Raw genomic sequence first — 22443 nt, 5'->3', positions numbered from 1 at the left:
ATAATAAAGAGAATCCTCAAAGGAGTAGTGGTAGTGAAGGCATTTAATGGCAAAGGGTCTGGGAAATGAGAGATTTTGGAATATTAAGTGGGAAAATGCAAGCATCCCTATTCAGAGCTGTGATTTTTCACTCAGAGTTTGAAAGCACAGTCTTATTTCTTTTTGTTTTTTTTTAAGGAACTTTTCATAAAAAGAAACTTACTTCCACCGCCACTACTATCCCCTTTTCTTTCAGTGTTTCCTAGGGCTGATTAAAGAAGCATGACTTGATTTTCAATTTCAAACGTCTGAGGGGGGGGAGGAGGGTGCAGGGATTCCAGTAGGCTACAGACAGGAAATGAATACCATACACTCACCCAACAAGGCAGATGCTTTTGAATGTGACACTTAGGTAAAAGAAAACTATCATTTTTACACTTCTTTCTCTTTTATTCCTGTTTTTAGTTTTCCCCTTTGTAGTTATTTCTTTGGGAAATGTATTCTTGGGATAACAGTTCATTCTTACAATTCATTAGTATCACTGGACTTTGAAATTACCTAGATGAGGACTAAATTTTAAAGAGATTTTTTTTAAAGAAAATTGGACAATTCATTTGCCCCAGAGCTATGGAATCATGAAACAAAACATGTTTGTCAGTAGTATAAACTATCATTTTATCTTTTAAATATATTTCTATGAGTATGGTTTGTTAAATCTTTTCTCTTGTTCTTGTCTCTGAAGAAATCTCTATGCCAGAATTATTCTATGCAAAATGTGCAAGAAAAAAGCTTATAAAATTTATAGACCAGTTCTTTCTTTTTTTGACAAGAACCTGAAGTGGATTTTCTTTTTTGGCCATTATAAAATGGTATTATTTTCATGTCTGTTGAGTTCTGTGTTTCATTAACACTTTTATAATATCTATTTCTATCATAGGCACATCTGCTTTCCTCCCCAAGTTACTGGCAGTGCCAGCCAAAGATCAACTATTTGGATTCAAGCCTGTTCGAACTCTTTTTTAAAGAATACTTTCAACCTCTAAATTTTTAAAATTCACTTTGCCTTATTGTTGGCTCTACTATTTCTTTTAAGTGAAGGATAGAGATTACAAGCAAATTTGTAAGGTTTTTTTTTTTTTAATATGAGTTGCTGTGCTAGCTGGATTGGTCAAAGGTGTCTTGGTGTCTTCTAAACCGTAGGGGAGATATTGCACTGGAGCATTAGAGTTGTGAAAATTAGATAGTGATACACTGACCATACTAGTGCTGACATCAGTCTTTGGTTCTCTCCAAAGCCCCACTAAAGTTAATAAATTCTCACTTGTTTTCTGGATAGTTTTAAGAACCATGCCATGGGTTTCTCTGACAGACATAAGTTAACATTGCCTTAAATGTAAACTTCTTCCACTTTACTCCCCTTTAGGTACTCTACAATCCCTTGACACTGGCCTCCAGTGGCTGTGGCCCCCTTGCTTTTCCTTGAACACCACACTCCATCTCTCAGTTCCATAGACTTCCACTGGCTTTCCCCTACAACTGGCATTTTTCTCTCATCACCTCTGCCTCCTGGCTTCCCTACCTTCCTTCAGGTCTCCCTTAGAGTCCCACCTTCTGCAAGAAGTTTTTTTGGAGTCCTTCTTAAAGCTGGTGCCTTACTTCCATGATTATCTTCAGTTTTTCCTGTATATATATTTTTATACATAATTATTTGTATGTTGTCTCTACTGTGAGACTGTGAGCTTGGGCTGCAGCTGCTTTTTGCCTTTTCTATGTATCCCCAACACTCAGCACGTGCTTGGCATGTAGCTGAAGTTTAATAAATGCTTCTTGGCTTGAATTGATTTGTTAAACTGGATTGTAAACCAGAATTCCTCTTTTGGAAAAAGTCTGGACTAAGGAAGTGATGAGAGGGGAACAGCATCTAGGCTGAGGGCAAGGGCTGGCTTTGATAAGAAATAGGATCAATGATAGTGAAAGTCACATGAAATTTTCAGTGCCTAAAACAATCCAGTAATAGAAAAACAATAAGAGAACAATTAAGTGCAGTTAAACATCAACTAGATAGATACTAACAAGTTACCAAGACAAAAAAATAACTATATAAATATTTCAGCAAATGTAGCTTTTGACCTCAATTATCTGAATTATCTGTGTAGGTGGATCCAGCCAGACCATGGCTAAATTGGCACCAGTAGGTTTAGCCAAGGGGCTAAATTTCATACATAAAAATGAGATGAATGGAATGTCAATTTGGATGTATCCAAATAAAGGAGATATATAATCCGGAAGGAATCTAGTCTTTTTGGTCAAGGCAATGTGGTATAGAGGAAAGATCACTGTATTGGGAATCAGGAAACTTGTCTAGTCTTAATTCATCAACTGACTACATGATCTAGGTCAAGTTGCTTTATTATTCTAGGCCTCAGTTTACTCATTCATAAAATGGGGGGCATTGGACTAGATTAGCTCTTTAGGTACCTTCCAATAACAAAATCATATGGTTCTATGGTTTGATGCAGTGCAGACTTCACTGCCCTGGTTTAAATGGGTTCTAATGAACACCTGCTATCTTAATTATATATGCTAAATATTCCAAAAATCTTGTGAATCTATTAGTACTGTATTTAATATTAAATAAGACTTAATAAAGCTAGCTTACATTTATATAGTGCTTTTCAATTTATAAAGGGTTTTCCTCACTATAACCCTGTGAGATCTGTGATATTTTCATTTTACGGATGAGGAAACTGAGGGATCGAGATTAAGTGAGTTGCCCAGTGTAAGAAAATTAGTAAATGTGCCAGGATCAGGAAGCTAGTAAATGTTAGAGCCTAGATTTCCGGATTCTGATTCTAGCACTCATTCCACCACACCGTGAATAGTTTCTTCTGTACAAACAATTTCAGGGTCTGCTAGATGGCCCAGTGAATTGAGTGCTGGCCTTGAAGTCAGGAAAACTCATCTGAGTTCAAATCTGGACTCAAGACACTTACTAGCTGTGTTACACTAGGCAAGTCACTTTACTCTGTTTGCCTCAGTTTCCTCATCTGCAAAATGAGCTGGAGAAGGAAATGGCAAACCACTCCAGTATGTTTGTCAAGATAATCCCAAATGGGGTCACAAAGTTAGACACCACTGGAAAAAAAGATGAACAAACTATTTCATGCTCATCAGCACTTAGGGAAACGCCTTCTAAAAGTTAAAAAAGGATGTGGGGGGGAACAGAATGGTGAAAGTTGTTTGAAATTCTAGGCTCTCTAAACTGCTTCTCCAGCTGTTGGAGTAGGGAAGGGTATGCCTCTTGACATGTATTCTGAGCCTGAAGGGGGGTCATGTGTGAATGACCCTAGGGTCTTCCAAACTCACCCCATCATACTACATGGTATGGTTTTAGTAGGCAGGGTCTTGTATCAGCAGGACAACAGGGTCAGGAAGTAAGTAGACAAACACAGCTGTGTGCAGATGTTTGAGCAGGACTTGATAAGAAATAAGAGCCAAGCCATGAGTCTTTGTAATGAGCATAATTGATACTGATCTCTAGTTTAAGCTAGACTGTACCCAAGGATTCCCCTGATGGAAAACTACACTCCACAAATAATGAGTGGAGAAAAAAGCAGAAGTGTATCATTTAAGGTAAAAGCTGGCTTTGATAAGAGAAATGATACTGAAAAGTCTCACAATACTTTCAACTCTTGTAACAATCCAATCATAGGCATCTGAACCCATCTGGACAGGACTGTGTAACTTGCTTTTTAAAATTTTCAAGGATGATGACAAAACATGTTACCTATCTCCTAACAGACAGGTGATGAATTTAGGGAGAAGACTGAGACTTACCATTTTATGTAGCCAATATGGGAATTTGTTTTACTTGACTTCATATATAATATATATATATTTTTTTTCATATGTGTGTGTGTGTGTGTGTGTCTGTGTGTGTGTGTGTGTGTGTATTTTTAACAAGGGATCTGTTTTCCATTTTTTATCCCAGTGGCAGGGGTTGGTGAGAAGGAGAGAAAATAGATTTTTGCTCATTAAAAACCAAATTTAATTTTTAAAATTTCAAGGGAGTGGTGATGGGGTAGGCAGTGAAGCTTTATAAGTATTATAGAAGGAGCACTGGCCTGGGAATCCAAAGAGCTAGGTTTTAGTGGTGGTACTCCTGTTTGACCAGCTAATGAGTTCTTTGGTGAGTCATTTTATCTTTTGCTCCTCATTTTCTTTATCTCTAAATGACTAAGTTGAGCAAAATTCTCTCTAGGGCCTTATGAGCTCCAGGAGCCTGTGAGATTCTGTAACCTCTCTTGATAAACAAGGTGTTAGATTTAGGATCTTATCTAAGAAACAGGGCAGGATTTCAATTCATTAGGCCAAGACACAGATTTACATACAGTGGCACGGCTATAATGTTCAAGAACACCTAGGCCATCCAGTGCTAAAAGATTATGAAATTTGGGCTTGCAGGGTTGGAACAGAGCCTCTCATGAAATAAAGCTACCAAGGAAGTGCTCTCTTTGGACTAAAAAGGAAGACCTGTGATGTCACTTTTGGCTGACCTCTTCCTTTAAAAAATAAAAGTCTGTGCTTTCCCTCTGTCTGTTCTCCCATCCCAGCAGCCCGCTCTATCTTATTGGCAGGTTACCACAATGTTTCTATTTGCATGGTGCTCTAAATAGCATGAAAAACCCAAACCAGAAGGGGCCACTCCTGTCTAAAAAAGCAACAAAAAAGGTAAAGATGCCAGCAAACTAAAGGATCTCAAGCTGCCCTAAGCAATGGGTATAATACTTCACAAAAAATAAATAAATAAAAATTTTAAAAGGAAGGACAGGGAAGAGTTCTGATGAGCAACTCTGAGGCTTTAACATGCTTCATCCTACTAAGTGATTATAAAAATAATAGCTAACAGATATATTCATTTTAAGATGTTTTTGATTGAATCCTCACAACAGCCTTGTAAGATAACTGCTGTTTTCATTATCCCCCTCTTACAAACGAGGAAACAGAGGCTTAGAGAAATGAACTGGCTTGCTTATGGTCACTCAGGTAGGGTGAGGGCCAGGATTAGAATAGAGGTTCTCTCAGTTTCAAATCCAGGGGTCTTTTCACTATAACACATTATCTCAGCCCAGCTCTTACTAACATTACTAAGGCAAGGACAAATTTTCTTTTAAAAGAACTATCAGAGCAGAGTCTCTACTAAGCATTAGAAAACTTTGGTCCTTACCCCCACCTTTGTAACTGAACACATAGTGAGACTTTGGCCAAGTCACTTTAGCCCTCTGTGCCTCAGTTTCCTTGTCTGTAAAACAAGAAGTTCGGGACAAATACTGTCTAAGGACCCTTCCAGCTCAGCAGCGATAAGATTCTGTGACCTTTGCCCTGAAAAGTGGTAAGCTTTGATGTTTATTTGTTTTGAACTTTATTTCTATAGGGAAATGGCGGCAGAGAACAAATTCCATTCCCATTGGCAGTGTGAGAATGCATACGGAAAGACATAAATTCTACCTCATTGCAATCAGTGCAGTTTCTAAAAAGGGTGTGTGTCTGCCCATGTAATAGGAAAAGAAGGAGGGGGATGGGAAGGAGCCCGAAAGAAGAAATGATGAAGCAGCATGCCATCTGGTTAAATGGAATCCCCTCCATCTGGAACCCAGCATGTTGCAAACACTAAGAAAACAGATGCCCGATGGATGTGCTGAACATTTCCAATGAGAATGGATAGTCTTAACAGGTCTCTTGTGTTGAGAGACCCATCTCCTTTCAAGGGCCTGAATCAGGCAGGCAGTGTTTGAACAGCCCAGCCCCTTAGAAATCAGAGTTGGAAATGACTTAACATGTCATCCTCCTCAAGGTGCTGTCAGTGCAGGATTAGTCTCCACCACAAATTGTGACCCAGCCAAGATCCTCACATATATCTCTTTCCGTCTTCCGACCTAACGTTCTGTCTTATACACTTTCACTTCTGGTTTGGAGGACAGAATGGCTTTAAGAATGTGACGCTCTGGTAAGAATGGAATCATGCCCAGAATCATGGTACGCATCCTTGTAGGATGACAAGCCTAAGATCACAAGCACTTTCCCCTTGTCTCTGATCGTTACTTCCTAGGAGAGAGGGAGAAATAAGAGGAACAGGGACTGCTTACTGAAGGAGGCAGTGTAGTATAATGGAAAGAATACTGCCTCTGGTGTCAAATCTTGTTCAAATCTTGTCTCTGATACTTACTAGCCCTTTGACTTTGGACAAATCCCTTAATGAGGCGATTGAATAAGATGGCCTTTGAGCTCCTTGCTAGGCTCCATTTCTATGGCTCAATGAAGACGGTCCACAGCTTTTAGTCATATTCCATTGTCCATTGGTTAATTAATGTTGATTTCTGGAAGTCCTTCCCTTTATCTATTTAACCAAATCTTCCCTACCTGTAATTTGCAATTCAGTCTATTTCCTCTTGTTTTTCTGCAGAGAAGGAAAATACCTGTTTGCAATTTAAAATAACTTTCTGTATTTAAGGGCAGTATCAGTTTGCTTTTTAAATAAGTGAATTGTATCAATGATACTTAATTAGACTGTGGTCCATCATGTCCCACAGATCTTTTTCTGCTATACTTGCAGTTGGCTAGTCTTTTCTCTTTTCTGTAACTTTGCTTGGTGTCATTTGTTCTTAAGTGAACTACCTCACTCTTCATTCCAACTGAACTTTATTATGTTTTAAAGGAAAAAAACAGATTGTTTCATTTAGCTAGGCCAATTTGCATTCTAGCCTTCAAAATGTTAACAAACTTAGGCTTCATCTCTATTCTCCCTGGTTCCCTACCACACTACCCAGTACCCCTAAATGACTGAGGCCTGGCTAATCTTATCATTTCAGTTGTCTCAGTGATTGATGGGAATCATTACAAGATCAATTTGGCTGTGGTGATAGGAATTGACTGTGTGAATGGCTGAAACCATCAAATTAGCTATTGTCTGTTCTGGCTTGGAGACTGTGTAGGGCCATCATTTTGGTGTCATTTATAGTCAGAGGGGATGTCAAGATCTTTGGGCCCATATTTGGCTGTGTTGTTAGAGGTGACCTTGAGAAAGCCTTATACTGGGTGATTCAGTTTCTCCAACTGAGTATAAATAAAAAATGCACAATCATTTGTAAATAGTGGATTCCCAATCATATACAGGATAACAGAAAGAAGACAAAGATAAATTTAAAAAATAGACAAGCAAAAAGATGAGAAGGTCTTAGTTGCAAGGAAAGAGAAACAGAGGTTTAGGGCTCTTCTTCCTGGGATCAGTGTGCCTGCTATGCTGGAGATTATTCTCTCTCCAATTTTTAATGAATGCAGACTCGTTGTTTCTGTGTTATGGGGGTCCTAATCTGCCTCTATGCCCAAGTTCTATTGTTCAAACATCAAAGACCAACTGCTGGCTGAGATACAGTCCATATGAAAAGAGTGACCAGTGAATTTACTGCTTGACTTCATTCCCTTTAAATGGAACAGGCCCCATGGTCTCTTTCAAAGCCCAATCACGGACATATATCTTCTTTATAGGACATCATGTACAATAAAGTGAAGCAATAACTTCTTTTTGTTAAAATAAAGAATACCTTTGAGATTCCTATGAGATGAACATTCCATTTAATAAACATCACTGTGGTTACACATTCTCAAACTCTCCTAGCATGCTAACCAGAAGTCCTAGCCCCTTTCACTCTACATGATCATTTTCCTGTACTAATTAAGTTATATTTTAGAACTTCAGCCCCATCCTTTGGACTTACCTTGTTTCAGGACAGAAACAAGTGAATGATTTCAAGGGTAGCATCACTGAAATAAAACAAACCAAGTTCATATCCCCACTAATCATTAACTGATTTGGGACTACCCTATTTGCGGAGTAAACACTTTTATCGAGAGCCAAGTCCAGATCAAGTGCTGGGATCGGCTACACACGGTACCACCAAGGTCCACAAGGACATCACTTCTTCACTTAAGACCCTTGAATTCTGAAATCTCAGGAGATCTTTAAGTATTTACAGATGCTAGAACTGTGGGCAATCATAATTAGTTTTAGTATTGAGGGGAAACAGAAGAACTTTAGTCCTATATTAAAGGAAAGGCACCATTGATTGCATATAAATGAGAATACACTGTAACATAAAGGATGACTTCAGCATGGCATGGTGGCCCCCAATGCAGGCTGATAATGGAGGCATCTGCAGTAAAAACCACTCAGCTGGTCACCACTGGACTACCCCAGGACTACTCTTTTGGTGATTGAATCACTTATCCGCACAGGGGAAACTGAATATCTAAAGTAGTAGCAAATTCATCCAGGCTCACCTAGCTTAGCCTTCTGCTCAATTCATTATACCATAAAAAATTTCAGTTCTGCATACCTTGCTTTAAATAGGCTAAATAATGAACGGATATTTTCTTTTCCTCTCCTGTCAGAAACTACATACTGTCTGAAAACCTGGTATCACAGCCGAGTCTAGGCTTTCATGGGGTAAAGCACCCTATAAGAAAAACACCTGTTAAAAGAAGTAGTTTGGCGAATTAAAAAAAAAAATCCAGCCACAAGAAGAGATCACTTTACTTCATTTGGAAATGCAACACAATCACAAGAAGATAACATTAATAACAAGTTCTGAACGACAGATGATGAAACGCTGGGTGAAAATTTCACTACCATAGACTTGTTTCTGTACACTCTCTATTGAACCTAGTAATTTAAAGGGAAATAAAAGAGGGAAGGAAAGGAAAGAAAGAAATCTGCCCAGAAATTATTCACCATGCTTTTCACACACTTAGCAAATGCCCTTTTTGGATGTATTTGGTTGCAGCAAGCACCTAACAAATTATAGTTCTAGTACTGTAGGTCACATTTTTCTATTTTAATTTCAGTTTTTCTATACCTGTGGCATCTCTGTGGGCTTTTTAAATTGCATTTGGGCCTGGAGCCTACAGTTGGTATTGATAGCTCCCAGGACATTTCCTAATAGGCCTATTGCTAGTTTCTCAGTGCAAAATTGGGATCCCCCTGACACCATCACGAAGCTGTTTATAGTGGCCTTGGGGCAGGCTTGAATATTAAACCTGAAAGTACACTGCTCCTGCCACCCCCTCTTCACCTTACAAAAACCTTTGGAGGGAATCTCTATGTGGGTTTATTAATAATAATAATAGCTACCATCTATATAATGCTTTAAAGTCTGCAAAGTGCTTTGGGGGAGGGGAAGGGAACAAGCATTTGTTAAGCACCTACTATGTACCAGGCACTATGCCAAGCACTTACCAAATAGTATCTCATTTGAGCCACACACCAACCTCTCTCCACTGTGCCACTGCGCTGCCTCTCGCTTTATGGAGGTTATTTCATGTGATCTTCATAGTTAGAATTTATATAGCACTTTAAGGTTTACTAGGTGCTTTACAAAAATTATCTCATTTTATCCTCACTACAACCGTGGGAGGAAGGTGCTGTTATTACCCCCACTTTACAATTGAGAAAACTGAGGCAGACGGAAATTATGTAAGTGTCTGGGGCCATATTTGAACTCAAGTCTTTATGACTCCAGGCCAAGTGTATAGATGGCTGGGGCTGCAAATATAAATAAGACACAGGCCTCATATGATTGTAAGCTCCTTTCCTGTTAAATTCTAAGGGTTAGAGAAGAAGGGAATGTGTCTTCTACTCTGTATTTTCCTCACAATAATCCTGTGAATTTAGTGCTATTATTATCATCACTATTTAATGGATGGGGAAGCTAGGGCTTAAGAGGTTAAGTGACTTATTTAGGGTCATACAGATGTCTGAGGCAGGTTTGAACTCAGATCTTCTTAATTCTAAGTCCACATTTACAGTGACATATTTTTTCTCTCAAATATGTGTGTGTGAGCCTACGAAATTGACTAAATGATATTTCATAAGCATGAAGTATGTCATGTGACTGTCAAATGGTTATTTCTATCTGTTTTTTTCAATAAATATCTACTATGTGCAAATATGTGATGGCAATCATAATAAGATCAGTTTGGTCATGGTGAAAGGAATTGATTGTGAAGGGGGCTGGGACTGTAAAGATAAGTAAGACAGACTCTACATGATTGTTAGCATCTTCTTATTAAACTGTAAGTGCTAGGAAGGGAGGAAATGTGTTATTTTATAGTCTCCCATAGTGCCTAGCACAGTGCCTCACATAGGCTAGGGCTAGGCATTCAATAAATGTCTGTTGAATTGAATTTAACTGTCTCTGAGACTTGTTATATTTTGGCTTGTCAGGTTACCAAAACATTCCCCTTATCTCATGGGAAGTGTATCTGCTTACAAACACATAGCAGTTTTCATTATTATACATTTTGAGAATTCATAGGATTCTATCTACAAACTTGTCTCCAAATTCATTTTGGTGTTATTAACGTAATTCCAGATTGTTAGCCTATAAGATACATGATGGTATAGGTCTAGAAGATGGAGGTTCTGTTCCTGATCCTTTTCATTGGCAACGAAACAGGTCTTGGGGGCCACAGGAAAGAGGATGCCAGCAGCTAATTCATCAATTAATAGAGAATGGGGAAGAGGAGCAACAGTTCCCAATGTGGATGGTTTTCTGGGTCAATACTTTTGTTAAACACCTTTCTCCTCTTAGCATAAAAAACAACTACATATGAAAATTAAATAATTAGAGAATTGAGCCCTAGGAGATTATTCAGATTTGGAAATTCCTTTGGGCTGCAGTTTTTCAGATTTTGAAAAGAAAGGGTAACACTTGGTAAATTAGAAGTACTTGCACTTTGAATCATCCCAAGTCTTATTGAATCATACATTTAGAGCTGGAAGGACCCTCAGAAACCTTAAGTACAACCCCTTCATTTTACAAATAAGGGACCTAAAGTACAGAGAGGTTAAGTAAGTAAGTCCAAGGTTACACAGTTTTTAATTGCCTGAGGCAGGATTTGAAATCAAGTCTTCCCAGTGCCATGTTCAGTGCTCTGTCCAGAATGTCTCCCATCTCCATGTGTTCTCTTCTTTCCAGGCTCAGCTTAGGTGTCACCTTCTCCACAAAGTCTTCACTGATTCCCAGCTGCAAGTGTGTGCTCTCTCTTCAGGTTTTCCTATGGTAGTTTATCTGGATCCCACTTTTTCTCTCTACCTTCTGTTATAATCATCTCTACCCAGCATACACTTCCTAGGACATCACAAATTCCCTGAGGGCAGAGACAGTGTCAATTTTTCTTGTCTGTGTGTCCCCAATACCTTGAACAATGCTTTATATATACAGGTGTTTAATCAGTGTTTGTTGACTTGAATTTCAAATGAAACAATGTTATATTATGTAAAAAGCATATATATTATCCCTGAGCTTGGTGGGTTTTTTCATCCATAAAATGGGAATATTTGTACCACTTATTAGACAATGGTGCTGTAAGGACAATGCTTGGTTAATTACAAAGTATAAGATGAATGTGAGCTTTTATTAGTAACTTTTATCAAATAGAAATAACAGATCACAGGTACATAGCACTTTCCCTCTCTCACCCCTTTGAGGTAAGTAGTAAGAGTATCCACATTTTGCAAATGAGAAAACTGAGGATCAGTCTCTAAACTTTCATCTACCCTCTTTCTCTTCATTCATATGGCCACCAACCTACTTGAGCCCTTCCTCACCTGCCATCTAGACTATTACACTAGTTTCCTTGCATCTTTTCTCTCCTCCCCTAATCCGTTCTCCACTTTGCCAAATTAATATTCCTAAAGCACGAGTCTAACCACATTGCTTCTCTGTTCAGTGCATTCGCTGGTTCTTTAATGCCTCTAGTATAAAATCCAAACTTTTGTTGAGTATTCAAAGCCCTTCATAGCCTTTCCCCTTCTTATCTTTCCAGAATGATTACATATTACTCTCTTCCAAAACTCTGTGGCCCAGCCAGGCTGGCCCATTTGTAGTTCCTCACATCTGCTAGTCCAGGGCTGTCCAAAATGCGGCCTGCAGGCTGCGTACAGCCCACAGTGAGATTTATGTGCCTGCCTATACAAGCACAGAAATTTACATAAATGCTTTAGTAAATGAAACCAAGCTACCTCAGAGCTCTCACTAAAATGGCAAATCAAAATTTATTGTCTGTTGTTTCAATAAAAACTAAGGTTGGACAACCCTATCCATTTTATATCTTCATGCATTTTCCTAGGCTGTCTCCCATGCCTAGAATGCATTCACTTTTTTCTTTTCACCTCTTGGAACACCTAACTTCCTTCAAAGCTTGGCTCAGTGTCACTTCCCTCACCAGGCCTTTTGTTATCCACCTAGTTGCTAGTTAACTCCTCCAAATTACTTTGTATCTACTTCTCCGTGTACATATTGCTATCCCATCCAGTCAACTGGAAACTCCTTCAGACTGGAGGGACTTTTTGTATCTCCATTTTGTGGAACAGTAACTGACACAACTGACTGATGCTTACAACTGCCTGTTGTGTTGAATTAGATGATCTGAAGTAGATCTGTAGGCTAAAAAGAGTAACTAGCAGGACTTGAACCAAGTTCTACTTACTCTATGTGTCATAGCCCTTCTATCATACTGTGAGAAACTATAAAATAATCTGTTGTCTTCACGGATATTTCTTACGTAAGCCATTCCCACAGGATGAGGGTGGAAGAATGTCTAAAACTATGTTAAACTAAGCTCCAGTGTTGTGCTCACCATTGCTGCTGTTCAATGTCCTACCTCAAAGTAGGGCAGCTAGGCAGCATAGTGGATAGAGTTCGAGGCCTGGAGTCAGGAAGACTCATCTTCTTCAGTTCAAATCCAGCCTCAGATACGTACTAGTTGTACGATCCTGGGCAAGTCACTTAACCCTTTGTGTCTTAGTTACTCATCTATAAAACGAGCTGGAGAAGGAAATGGCAAACCATTCCAATATCTCTGCCAAGAAAACCCCAAATGGGGTCATGAAGAGTCATATAAGATTGAAAAAACTCAACAAGAACCACAACACATCAACGTAGCTGATACAGTGGCTTGGTCACAGGTAGTCATTTTTTTAAAAAGTATATTAAGAGCTTATCAAAGAGTAGATTGCTATAGTCATTGACTACTGCCCAAGAATCCAGCTTCTGGGCTAAGAATTCACTATTTCACAAAAACTGGGAGAAAATTAGAAAATGGTATGGCAGAAACTGGGCATAGACCAATATTTTACACCGTATACCAAAATAAAGTCAAAATGGGTTCATGATTTAGGAATAAAGGTTGATACTATAAGCAATTTGGGAGAGCAAGGAATAGTTTACCTATCAGATTTATGGGAAAGGGAAGAATTCATGACCCACCAAGAGATAAAGAGCATTACAAATGGATAATTTTGATTATGTTAAATTGAAAAGTTTTTGTATAAACAAAGCCAATACAACAAAAATTAGGAGGGAAGCAGAAAATTGGGAGAAAATCTTTACAACTAGTGTCTCTGATAAAGGCCTCATATCTAAAATATACAGGGAACTGAGCCAAATTTATAGGAATACAAGTCATTCTCCAATTGATAAATGGTCAAAGCATATGAACCGGCAGTTTTTAGAGGAAGAAATTAAAGGTATCTATAGTCATATGAAAAAATGTTCTAAATTGCTATTGATTAGAGAAATACAGATCAATACAACTCTTAGATACCACATCTCTCCTGTCAGATCGGCTAAAATGACAAAACAGGAAAATGATAAATGCTGGAGAGGATGTGGGAAAATTGGAACACTGTTACATTGTTGGTGGAGCTGTGAACAGATCCAGCCATTCTGGAGAGCAATTTGGAAATAGTTCCAAATTGCCCAAAGGGCTATAAAAATGTGCATACCCTTTGACCCAACAATACCATTTCTAGGGCAGTAACCCAAAGAGATCATACAAGTGGGAAAGGGACCCATATGTACGAAAATATTTATAGTAGCTCTTTTTGTGGTAGCAAAGAATTGGAAATCAAGGGGATGCCCACCAACTGGGGAATGGCTAAACAAATTGTGGTATATGAATGTAATGGGATACTACTGTGCTATAAGAAATGGTAAAGATATGGACTTCCTAACAACCTGGAAGACCTACATGATATGATTCTGAGTGAGGCGAACAGAACCAGGAGAACATTGTACACAACCACAGGCATATTGCTTCTGTGATGACTAACTTTGGTAGACTTGTCTCTTCTCAGCAATATAAGGTTCAAAGACAACTCCAAAGGACTCATGATGGAAAGAGCTATCTACATCCAGAGAAAGAACTACGGAGTCTGAATGCAGGTTGAGGCAAACTATTTACTCTCTTTCTTTTTTCTTTTCTTTTTTTTGGTTTTGTCTCTTTTTTCTCATGATTCATTCCAACGGTCGTAATTCTTCTTTACAACTTGACTATTGTGTAAATAAGTTTAATGCAAAGGTATATGTAAAAGATATATCGGATTCCATGCCATCTTGGTGGGGAGAGGGGAGAGGAGGGAGGGAAAGAAAATTTGGAACCCCAAAACATGTGGAACCGAGTATTGTAAACTAAAAATAAAAAATCTTAATTAAAAAAGTATATTAAGAGCATAGAACTGTTATATGCTCTATAGAACAACAATGTCCTTTCCTTCATGGGTGGTATTGCCTGCTGCTGCAGGATAGATAATATGGGGTTAGCAACAATAGGAAGAGTACTATGGAAGTTGGTTTAGAGTAACAGAATGCATGGAAGGGAATATACCTGAAGTGTCTCCAAGGCCAGGAAGAAGTAGTTAACACTGTTAGCATGTTTTTCCTTCTTGCTAGTTCACAAATGACGCACACAAGTCTGTGTTTGGGGAGTTGATTCTGTGCTATATTTGTCAAGGAACCCTGGGCTGTCTCTTTCTGCAAATAGCAAATGTTCCCACTCACAGATGGGGACTCCCCACCACTACGCATCCTGTCAACCAAAAACAACTGACCACATTTCAGTTTCTCCAAAGATAAATGACTCATCACCTCCTAAAATGGGACTATATTAAGACTCCCCAAATTGCAGGTATCACCCCAGACACTTGAAATTTGGGGATTCTCTTTATAACAGTCATGGTAGGAGTTATGACACCCCACCTCAGATATAGCCTGAAGTACCTTTCCACCTAAATTACACTAATTTCACCCTAGTTACTAGCAACCTACAATTCTGACATAAAGCTTTAGATGAGCCATCAAGGACTGAGCTGAAACTCTGCCAATTGTTTCTATGCCTAGAATTTTATAACTTCACCACTCTTGTAGTTCTAGAGGCACAACTATTACCAAGTATCATCCTTCACACATAAAGATAAATGGAATCACCTAACATTACTAGAGCATGTTTCTTGAATTGTTTTTATTGCAGTGGGGATGATCTCATCACGTTTATCATTTTTTGGTAGGTATTTCAAAAAACAACTGGTCAGTTTAAGTTAGAAGAAGAGAAGCAGGTGGGAGAAAATCATGAAGGGAATCATTAGAATCATCCTCTAACCTCTTGAATTAATAGGTATCATAGTAAAATGAATCTATTTTATCCCATACATGTTCACTGTTATAGCGTATTTACAAAAAAAAAAAAGGATAAAACTGAAATATGAGAAGGGAAATAAAAACTAATGATTTTAAAGTAACGAATCTCCCTCTCTCGCCTTTTCTCTTCATACAAAATGAGTTTAGGACTTTTAAATTGACACCCTTTTCCCTCCCTCAAACAAGCTTATGTCATTTAGGAGATTGAGTATAGTAGAGGTAAATAAGAAAAAACCATCCTTGGCTGTCACGGGAAGAGGGAATTTTAATATCATCCTTTTCTGTATATAGCATTCAAACACTGAGCAAGGTCTTGCAAATGAAAGATCTCCCTTCAAGGAGAGGCAGAAATAAAAAAAACCTCAAAGATGATCAAAGGATTGTAAAGTAAGCCCACTGGTTATTTTTTAAATCTATAAAATGGGAAGATTTGGACTACCTATATAATAATGATTCTGTGAAAAAAACTGGGAGAAAGTAGAAGGGTTACTTATGATTTTCAGGTAGTGTATAAGGAAAAGTCTTCAAGAGAGGCTAGTATTCTGTTTTCCCCCACCTCCCACTACAGAAAGAAAAAAAAAGAGCCAAAATGAGTTTAATTTATAGCATAAAGTATTTAAGTTAGATGTATAAGAAAGAAAAAAAACATTTTTTTGTCAAGGATAGTTGTTGAAAACACTGGGTGTGAATTAGAAGAGATAAAGGTTGTATTTGTGAGGCATAATACTAAGATTTCTTTTAGCTTCCAAGCTAAAAAATCCAACTTAGAAATTAAATTGTTCCACTGAACTTGGGAAAATTTGTAAGCACTTAAGAAATGTTGGTTGAATTGAAGTTCTGTGAAAATCAAAGAGGAGGGAGTTCCCTGGAATACTATGTTACATCAAGCCATAGAAGTTGTCCATATTGTACTTTTCATTAGTGATTGTACACACCCATGCCCTTGACAAGCTGAGGGGAAAAAGATGAAAAAATATGACAATATGGTATATTCTTGCAAGAAGAAACAAACAGATCCACACTTTTCAGCTTAGGAGCAGAGTGAAATTTTCTTATTTTCTTTTTGAAGTGTTCTGTCATAGAGTATGTGGTCCCTTTAAACTTTCCAAGGCAGTTTGTAAAACAAGCAGGTTGTTAAGGGGTTGCTAAGGAAAATCGGACCAGACCTGAAAATTGGTATCATCATTGCATGTAAATGAAAGTTAAATAAACAACCTCAAACCTGAAGGAGAGAAGGAAGAGGATTCCTCAATAGCTAGGGAGCAAAGTGAAAAAGTAGGTACTTGAGATTGGGGGTTCTATGCTTCTTAGGCAGAAGGACAGTGTTTTGTCTTCCTATTTTGAAAAAAAGAGAAAAGCAGCTCTTAGAGCAGGAAGCCAGAGAGACAGACATGAAGATGGTACCTCTTTCTCATCCTCCCTGGCAGTTTTTTCCACATGTTACCTGAGAAAGGGAGAGAATGGAAAAGAAAAGACTTTGGACTTGGAGAATAGCTGGGGGAATTTTAATGCTGACCAAGTCTTAGGCCTGGGAAATTGAGTATTAAAAAGGCAGGAGGGGTTTTTTTCCCACAAAATGTTAAGCAAGTTAATGAAAGAAGCTTATACTTTCTTGTGAAAACCACGCAACTGGGATTTTTTTTTTTAAAAGGGTAAGGATAAGGAGTGAAATTGCAGAGGTAAAGAGCTTTAACTGTTATTCTAAAAAGGATTTCTGTATTGATTTTTTATAAAATATATGCTCAAGTTTAGTTTATTTATAAATGTGAATGAAGGTTAGTAGGAAGCTACCACCCGGAATCTTGGTGATGGCCAGAACATCCTTACTGCTCCCTAGTGAGAGCATAACTGGGGTGGGGGACCCAAACCAAAAACCAAACAACAACAACAAAATCAGTAGCTTTTAGCTTTTGACAGTGAGCTTAAAGCTTTGCTCTAGGTCAAAATGTAAAATTTTTTTTAAGATGGGGCAAAGATTTTTTTTAATAAGGCAAAATAACCCCGTAGGATCATAGATACAGAGAAATATAGAGATTTTCACACACACACACACACACACACACACACACACACGCAAATAGAGAGAGAGGCAGAAGCAAGACAGACACAGAGACAAGACAGCGACACAGAGACAAGACAGCGACACAGAGACAAGACAGAGTGACACAGAGAGAGCTGGAATGGATCTCAGAAACTCTTTAGTCCCAGGGAGATTGAGTCTTGACCTAGGTCATATAAGTGGCAAGCATTGGAGGAAGAAGGAAATACTACAGATCTACCCCAGAATTCATTTAACCTACCAATATACAGTTAGTCGATAAACATTTATTAAGCACCTTCTAAAACATCTATTAAGCACCTTGTGCACTAAGTACAAGTTATACAAAGAAAAGTAAGACAGTTCCCGCCCTCAAGGAGCTCACAGTATCAATGGAGGAGGCAACATATAAACAACTGTACAAAGAAGCTACACACAGGATTAAAAAATCATAACTATGCAGTATGTATATATGTTCTTATTATTCTTATTACTCATGACTCCTATTACTCAAAGTTCAATCTTCTTTTCTCAGTATAGGCCACTAAGGATGATTGGTTTTTAAAAAGGTGAATGGTTAATGGGATTAATGTTCCTTGCTTTCGGTCAAAGGTAGAAAAATGACCCGATTAAACATCTTACAACACTGGAATACAAGAACACTTCACATGACACATAAACCAACTAAGCAACTGTATAAATAAATCTTGACTACTGTTAGATCAGTTGCAAGTCTCAATAGCCAAAAACAACAGAACTTATGTAGAAGTATGCTTTAGAAGTGATGGCTAATTTACTACCATTTATGTAAATAGAGATTCTTTGATATAGTTCCTTCTGGCTTCTACTTCCATAGTTTTGTTTTTATTTTTTTAAACAGTGAAAAAATGTAGGTATATGCTTTCTAGCTTGCCATTATGTAGGGTTTTTAATCAACTTTAAGATACCTAAGAGAGGATTCATTGAGCCTACTTCTCTAGGAGTAATTGACATTATTTTATTAATAATGGATAAGAAACTGAAATAATAAAAATGCAAAGTACAAACTCTTCTGTTTGACGTTTAAAGCCCTACAAAATTTGGCTTCAAGCTATCCATAGACTGATTTCACTACTGACTGATAGTAACATCCTTCATACTTCCTGTACTCCAGCCCAACTGGCCTATTTGCAGTTCCCAGTTCCTAACATTCCATCCCATGCCCCTATGCCTTTGTATAAGCTGTCCTCCATGATTAGAATACTCTCCCCTCACCTCTGCCTCCTGGAATTCCTACCTCTATTCAAAGCTCAGATCAAGTTCCACTTCCTATAGGATCCTGCTATTATTAAGTGTTCTCCCTTCCCATTCCCCATTTACTTTAACTATATGTATATATTATCTATCTAGCTATCTAGCTATGTACATATTGTCCTTCCCTGACTCCTGTGCCCCCAGCAGAATGTATGCTCTTTGAGAATAGGGACAGTTTTGCTTTTGACTTTATCCATTGCCCACAAGTGCCTAGTATATAGAAAGTGCTTAACAAATGCTGCTTTTTGTGGTTGTCAGAAGGGCAAGTCTGCCTCCAGTTAGATTTTAAAATACACCTGTTACTTCAGAATTTAATTTTTTTTGATCTTGTCTGTTGCTATAAAAGCAACAAATAAATTCCTTTATTTAGGTCAGGATCCCTCCATGTGGCCTGACACTATTTTTCATGCCTTTGTAGAGTAAGATAGCCAAGTAAATTGCTGTAATATAATTTCAGTCAGGAAGAATATAAAACTTTTATAACAAAGGACAAAACCAGGGGCAATATGAATAAAGCTGTTAAGCTCATCATGTTGCTTAGGAGAAGTCTATGTATTTAGCGCACAACATAATAATACATGGTCATAATACTTCTCAAAAGATTCAATATATTGGTTTTAGCAATCCCTTTGTACCCAAGATATTCAGGAAAGCATGCCTCCTAAATCCCCTATCTCTTTTACCATTTAGTGTAGCACTTTAATTCCCACGCCCCCCTCAGAATAACATCCACACTGCACCCCCCCTTCTCATTTCCTCAGCTGTTTCTCTCATTATGTTACCGGGCTGTCAGAGAAGGCAAACTCAAGGTTATTCTAATGATAGCAAACACCTCATAAAGAAACCCGCCAAATTTACTTTTCCACAGAACATCATTTTTATGGCTTTTCCCGAGTCTATGAGGAAAGAAAGCATCATGTAGAAAATATGATTACCAGAAATCTTGAAGATATTCAAAACTGTTCCAATAATGTTAAACTAGTAGACATATTTCAGCCTATAAGTCTGTCTACATTATATTCACACCCACCTCACAAGGATTGTTTGTGAAGATCAAATGTGGTCAAGTCCTTGGAAAACCTTAAAGAACTTTATAAATGTCAGCTATTATTAATGTTATTATCCTAGATTTTACTACATGAATTGTGATGTCAGGTGAACAGTGAACAGTGAAACTGTTGACCAGAATGAAAAGGTATTAGGGTAAAAGAAGTCATTAAAATTTCAGAAATGCCTAAATTCCAAAGGGCTTTTAGGTTTAGTGTATATTTTCAATAATTAAAAAAACCTTTATGATTTTAAGGATAATTCGTATATTACCGATGATCAGTAGAGTTACCCTTACTGATCATCCTCCCTTTAAAAAATGTCTTTTTATACAGAAAGATATTAAAGCTGCTTTTAGAAGAGGGCAGGTTAAGGTGCAATGAAGATTCCTCCCATCTGAATAATATTTAATCTTAACTATCCCCAAGTGACCTGAGAGCTGGAAGCCAGAAAGGACCTGTAGGGTTAGTCCTGGACAACTGAAAAGAGGAAGCCCTAAGAGAAATACTCAGTGACTTCTTGGTTATTATTGCCCATACCTTTCCATCCAAGGCTCTGATTTGTCAAGTGTCATAAACTAGCCAGAAAAAAAGTGCTTATTGGAATTGTAAGGGCAGGAGGAGGAAAAAAGAGGCAAGTTATGTCAGAAACAGTCTTGACATATGCAATCACTTAGTTTGAAACAGGAACTTGCATTCATTCCATTCAATACCACCCTCCCAAACCCATAACCCCCATTCCCATCGTTGTCAGGGGAGGAAGAAAATCCAAATTAATGCAACTGCTGGAAGGGTGAGGCTCTGGGAAAAGTAATTTATGTAGTTCAAAGAGAGTCCCAGAGGATGACTCTGCCCTAGAAGCTCAGGCTCAGGTAAGACTGAGATGACAGGTGCTCCCCAACTTCCTCACCGCCAAAAGTGACTTTTTTAATCTTTCCCCCCATCAGAAAATGGGAAAAGGTGGACCTTGCACATACCCAGGGCAATTAGAGGCGGGGAAAGGGAGGAGTGCACTGAATTTGGAGTCAAGAGGACCTGAGTTGCCATTCTGAGATTCTGTTACCTGTGTGACCTGGGCAAATCACTCCCCCCACCTTAGTGTCCGTATTTGTAACATGAAAAGTTAAGCTAGATAATCTCTAAAGTCCCTTCCAGTTCTTAAGTCTAAATACTACCTTCAGAACCAAGCACTTTCACCAAGTGGCCAGTTTCCCCAGGCCTGAAATCCAGAGTGAAAAGCAACAGGCAGTAAGGCAACTTGTAGAGCTTTCAGAATCCGTGAAGAACTCGATCACACTGTGTTCTTAGAGTGGCAGTCGGGTTCTTTGCTGGCACCCGAGTATCCAAGAAAGCCAGTGGGTCGTGTCATACTTCCAGCTCACCATGCCCAGGTTTGGAATTCTCTCCTCCCGCCCAATTAAAGTCGCCTTCTCCCTCTGTTTTGCCTTTCCCCTAGGGCTGAGAACGTAGAATCGATGAAACTCCTAAGCTGTGAATATCAAGCTCTTGTTTCCTCTATCCATTAAGCCCTTCTCTTCCGGGGTCCGATCAGTGGGCTCATGCTGCTCCTCCACCCCTCCCTATCCATCCCAATGCTCCCTCCCTAAACGGTCTGACCTAGCATGCTTGCCCTCATCCACAACCTTGGCACTCTCCCCACTGACTTATATGGTTCGGGGCATTCAGCTCTGTCCATTTCACCCCACAAATCTAGTCGTGGTAATGGTTCGTCCTACCTTCCAGCACAGGTCCTTCTCCAGCCTGCCCCAGCCCAACTGACCTGCTCACCTAGGCCAGAATAATTGCAAGCGACGCAAGTTCCCTAAGGGTAACATCATCCCTCTCCCCCAAGAGCACGAGGCACCTTGTCCAGCTCAGCCTCCGAAGAACCTGCAATCCCCACCCCTGGCTATTCTCTCGGACCTCAGCCTCCAAGTCCTCAAGCATCCCCTTCTCTGAGCAGTGTACCTCCTCCAATACAGCAGCCGCTCCTCTGCACCCTTCCCGCCCCCCTCCCCAGCCCCCAGCACTTCACCAGGGTCGGGGGCTAGCCGGGGACTCACTCACCTGCAGTTGTCTCTGGCTGGCGTTGCTGGGGGCTGCGTTCGTCCCGTCTGCGCCGTTACCCCGCAGTACAGTGATGTGCAAGGTGAGCAGCAAAAGTCCTAGAAGCAGCAGCAGCTCCGCAGCCAGTCGGACCATCCTCTTCAGACGAGCGGCTTTAGGACCCCGCGGGGCTGGCGGTGGCAGAGGCGGCGGCGGCGGGGGCGGAGGAGGTGGCGGGGGTGGAGCCGGGGCCGGGGCCGGGGCTGCTCCGGGGGCTACTGCGGCCGCCGCCGCTGCCGCCGCCGCTGCTGCTACTGCCGCCTCCTCCGCCGCCAGCGCCGCCCCAGCGGGACCCCCTCGCTCCGGATCCGCTGCGCTAGGAGAGGCGCAGGCGGTGGCGGGCGAAGCCGGGGCTGGAGAGGAGGAGGACGGGGTGGAGGAGCAGGAGGATCCGCCGCCGCCGCCGCCACACCACGGCGGAGCCACTGCGGGGCAGGGGGCGTCCAAG

The 22443-nt window shown here is 39.6% G+C and overlaps 1 protein-coding gene across 1 annotated transcript in view; it reads right to left on the bottom strand.

Moving 5' to 3' along the window:
• ISM1 (isthmin 1) overlaps window positions 1–22091 on the bottom strand; it is a 100995-nt gene extending 78904 nt beyond the window's left edge. Inside the window, exon 1 of the mRNA XM_036751121.1 lies at window positions 21957–22091. Coding sequence (XP_036607016.1) covers window positions 21957–22091 — 135 coding nt within the window. The remainder of the gene's footprint in view (window positions 1–21956) is intronic.
• Between the last annotated feature and the right edge of the window lie 352 nt (window positions 22092–22443).

This window comes from Trichosurus vulpecula, chromosome 3, assembly GCF_011100635.1.
Source record: "Trichosurus vulpecula isolate mTriVul1 chromosome 3, mTriVul1.pri, whole genome shotgun sequence".
Taxonomy (NCBI): domain Eukaryota; kingdom Metazoa; phylum Chordata; class Mammalia; order Diprotodontia; family Phalangeridae; genus Trichosurus; species Trichosurus vulpecula.
Note: the sequence above shows the minus strand (reverse complement) of the source record. Positions and strands in the feature narration are given on the sequence as shown.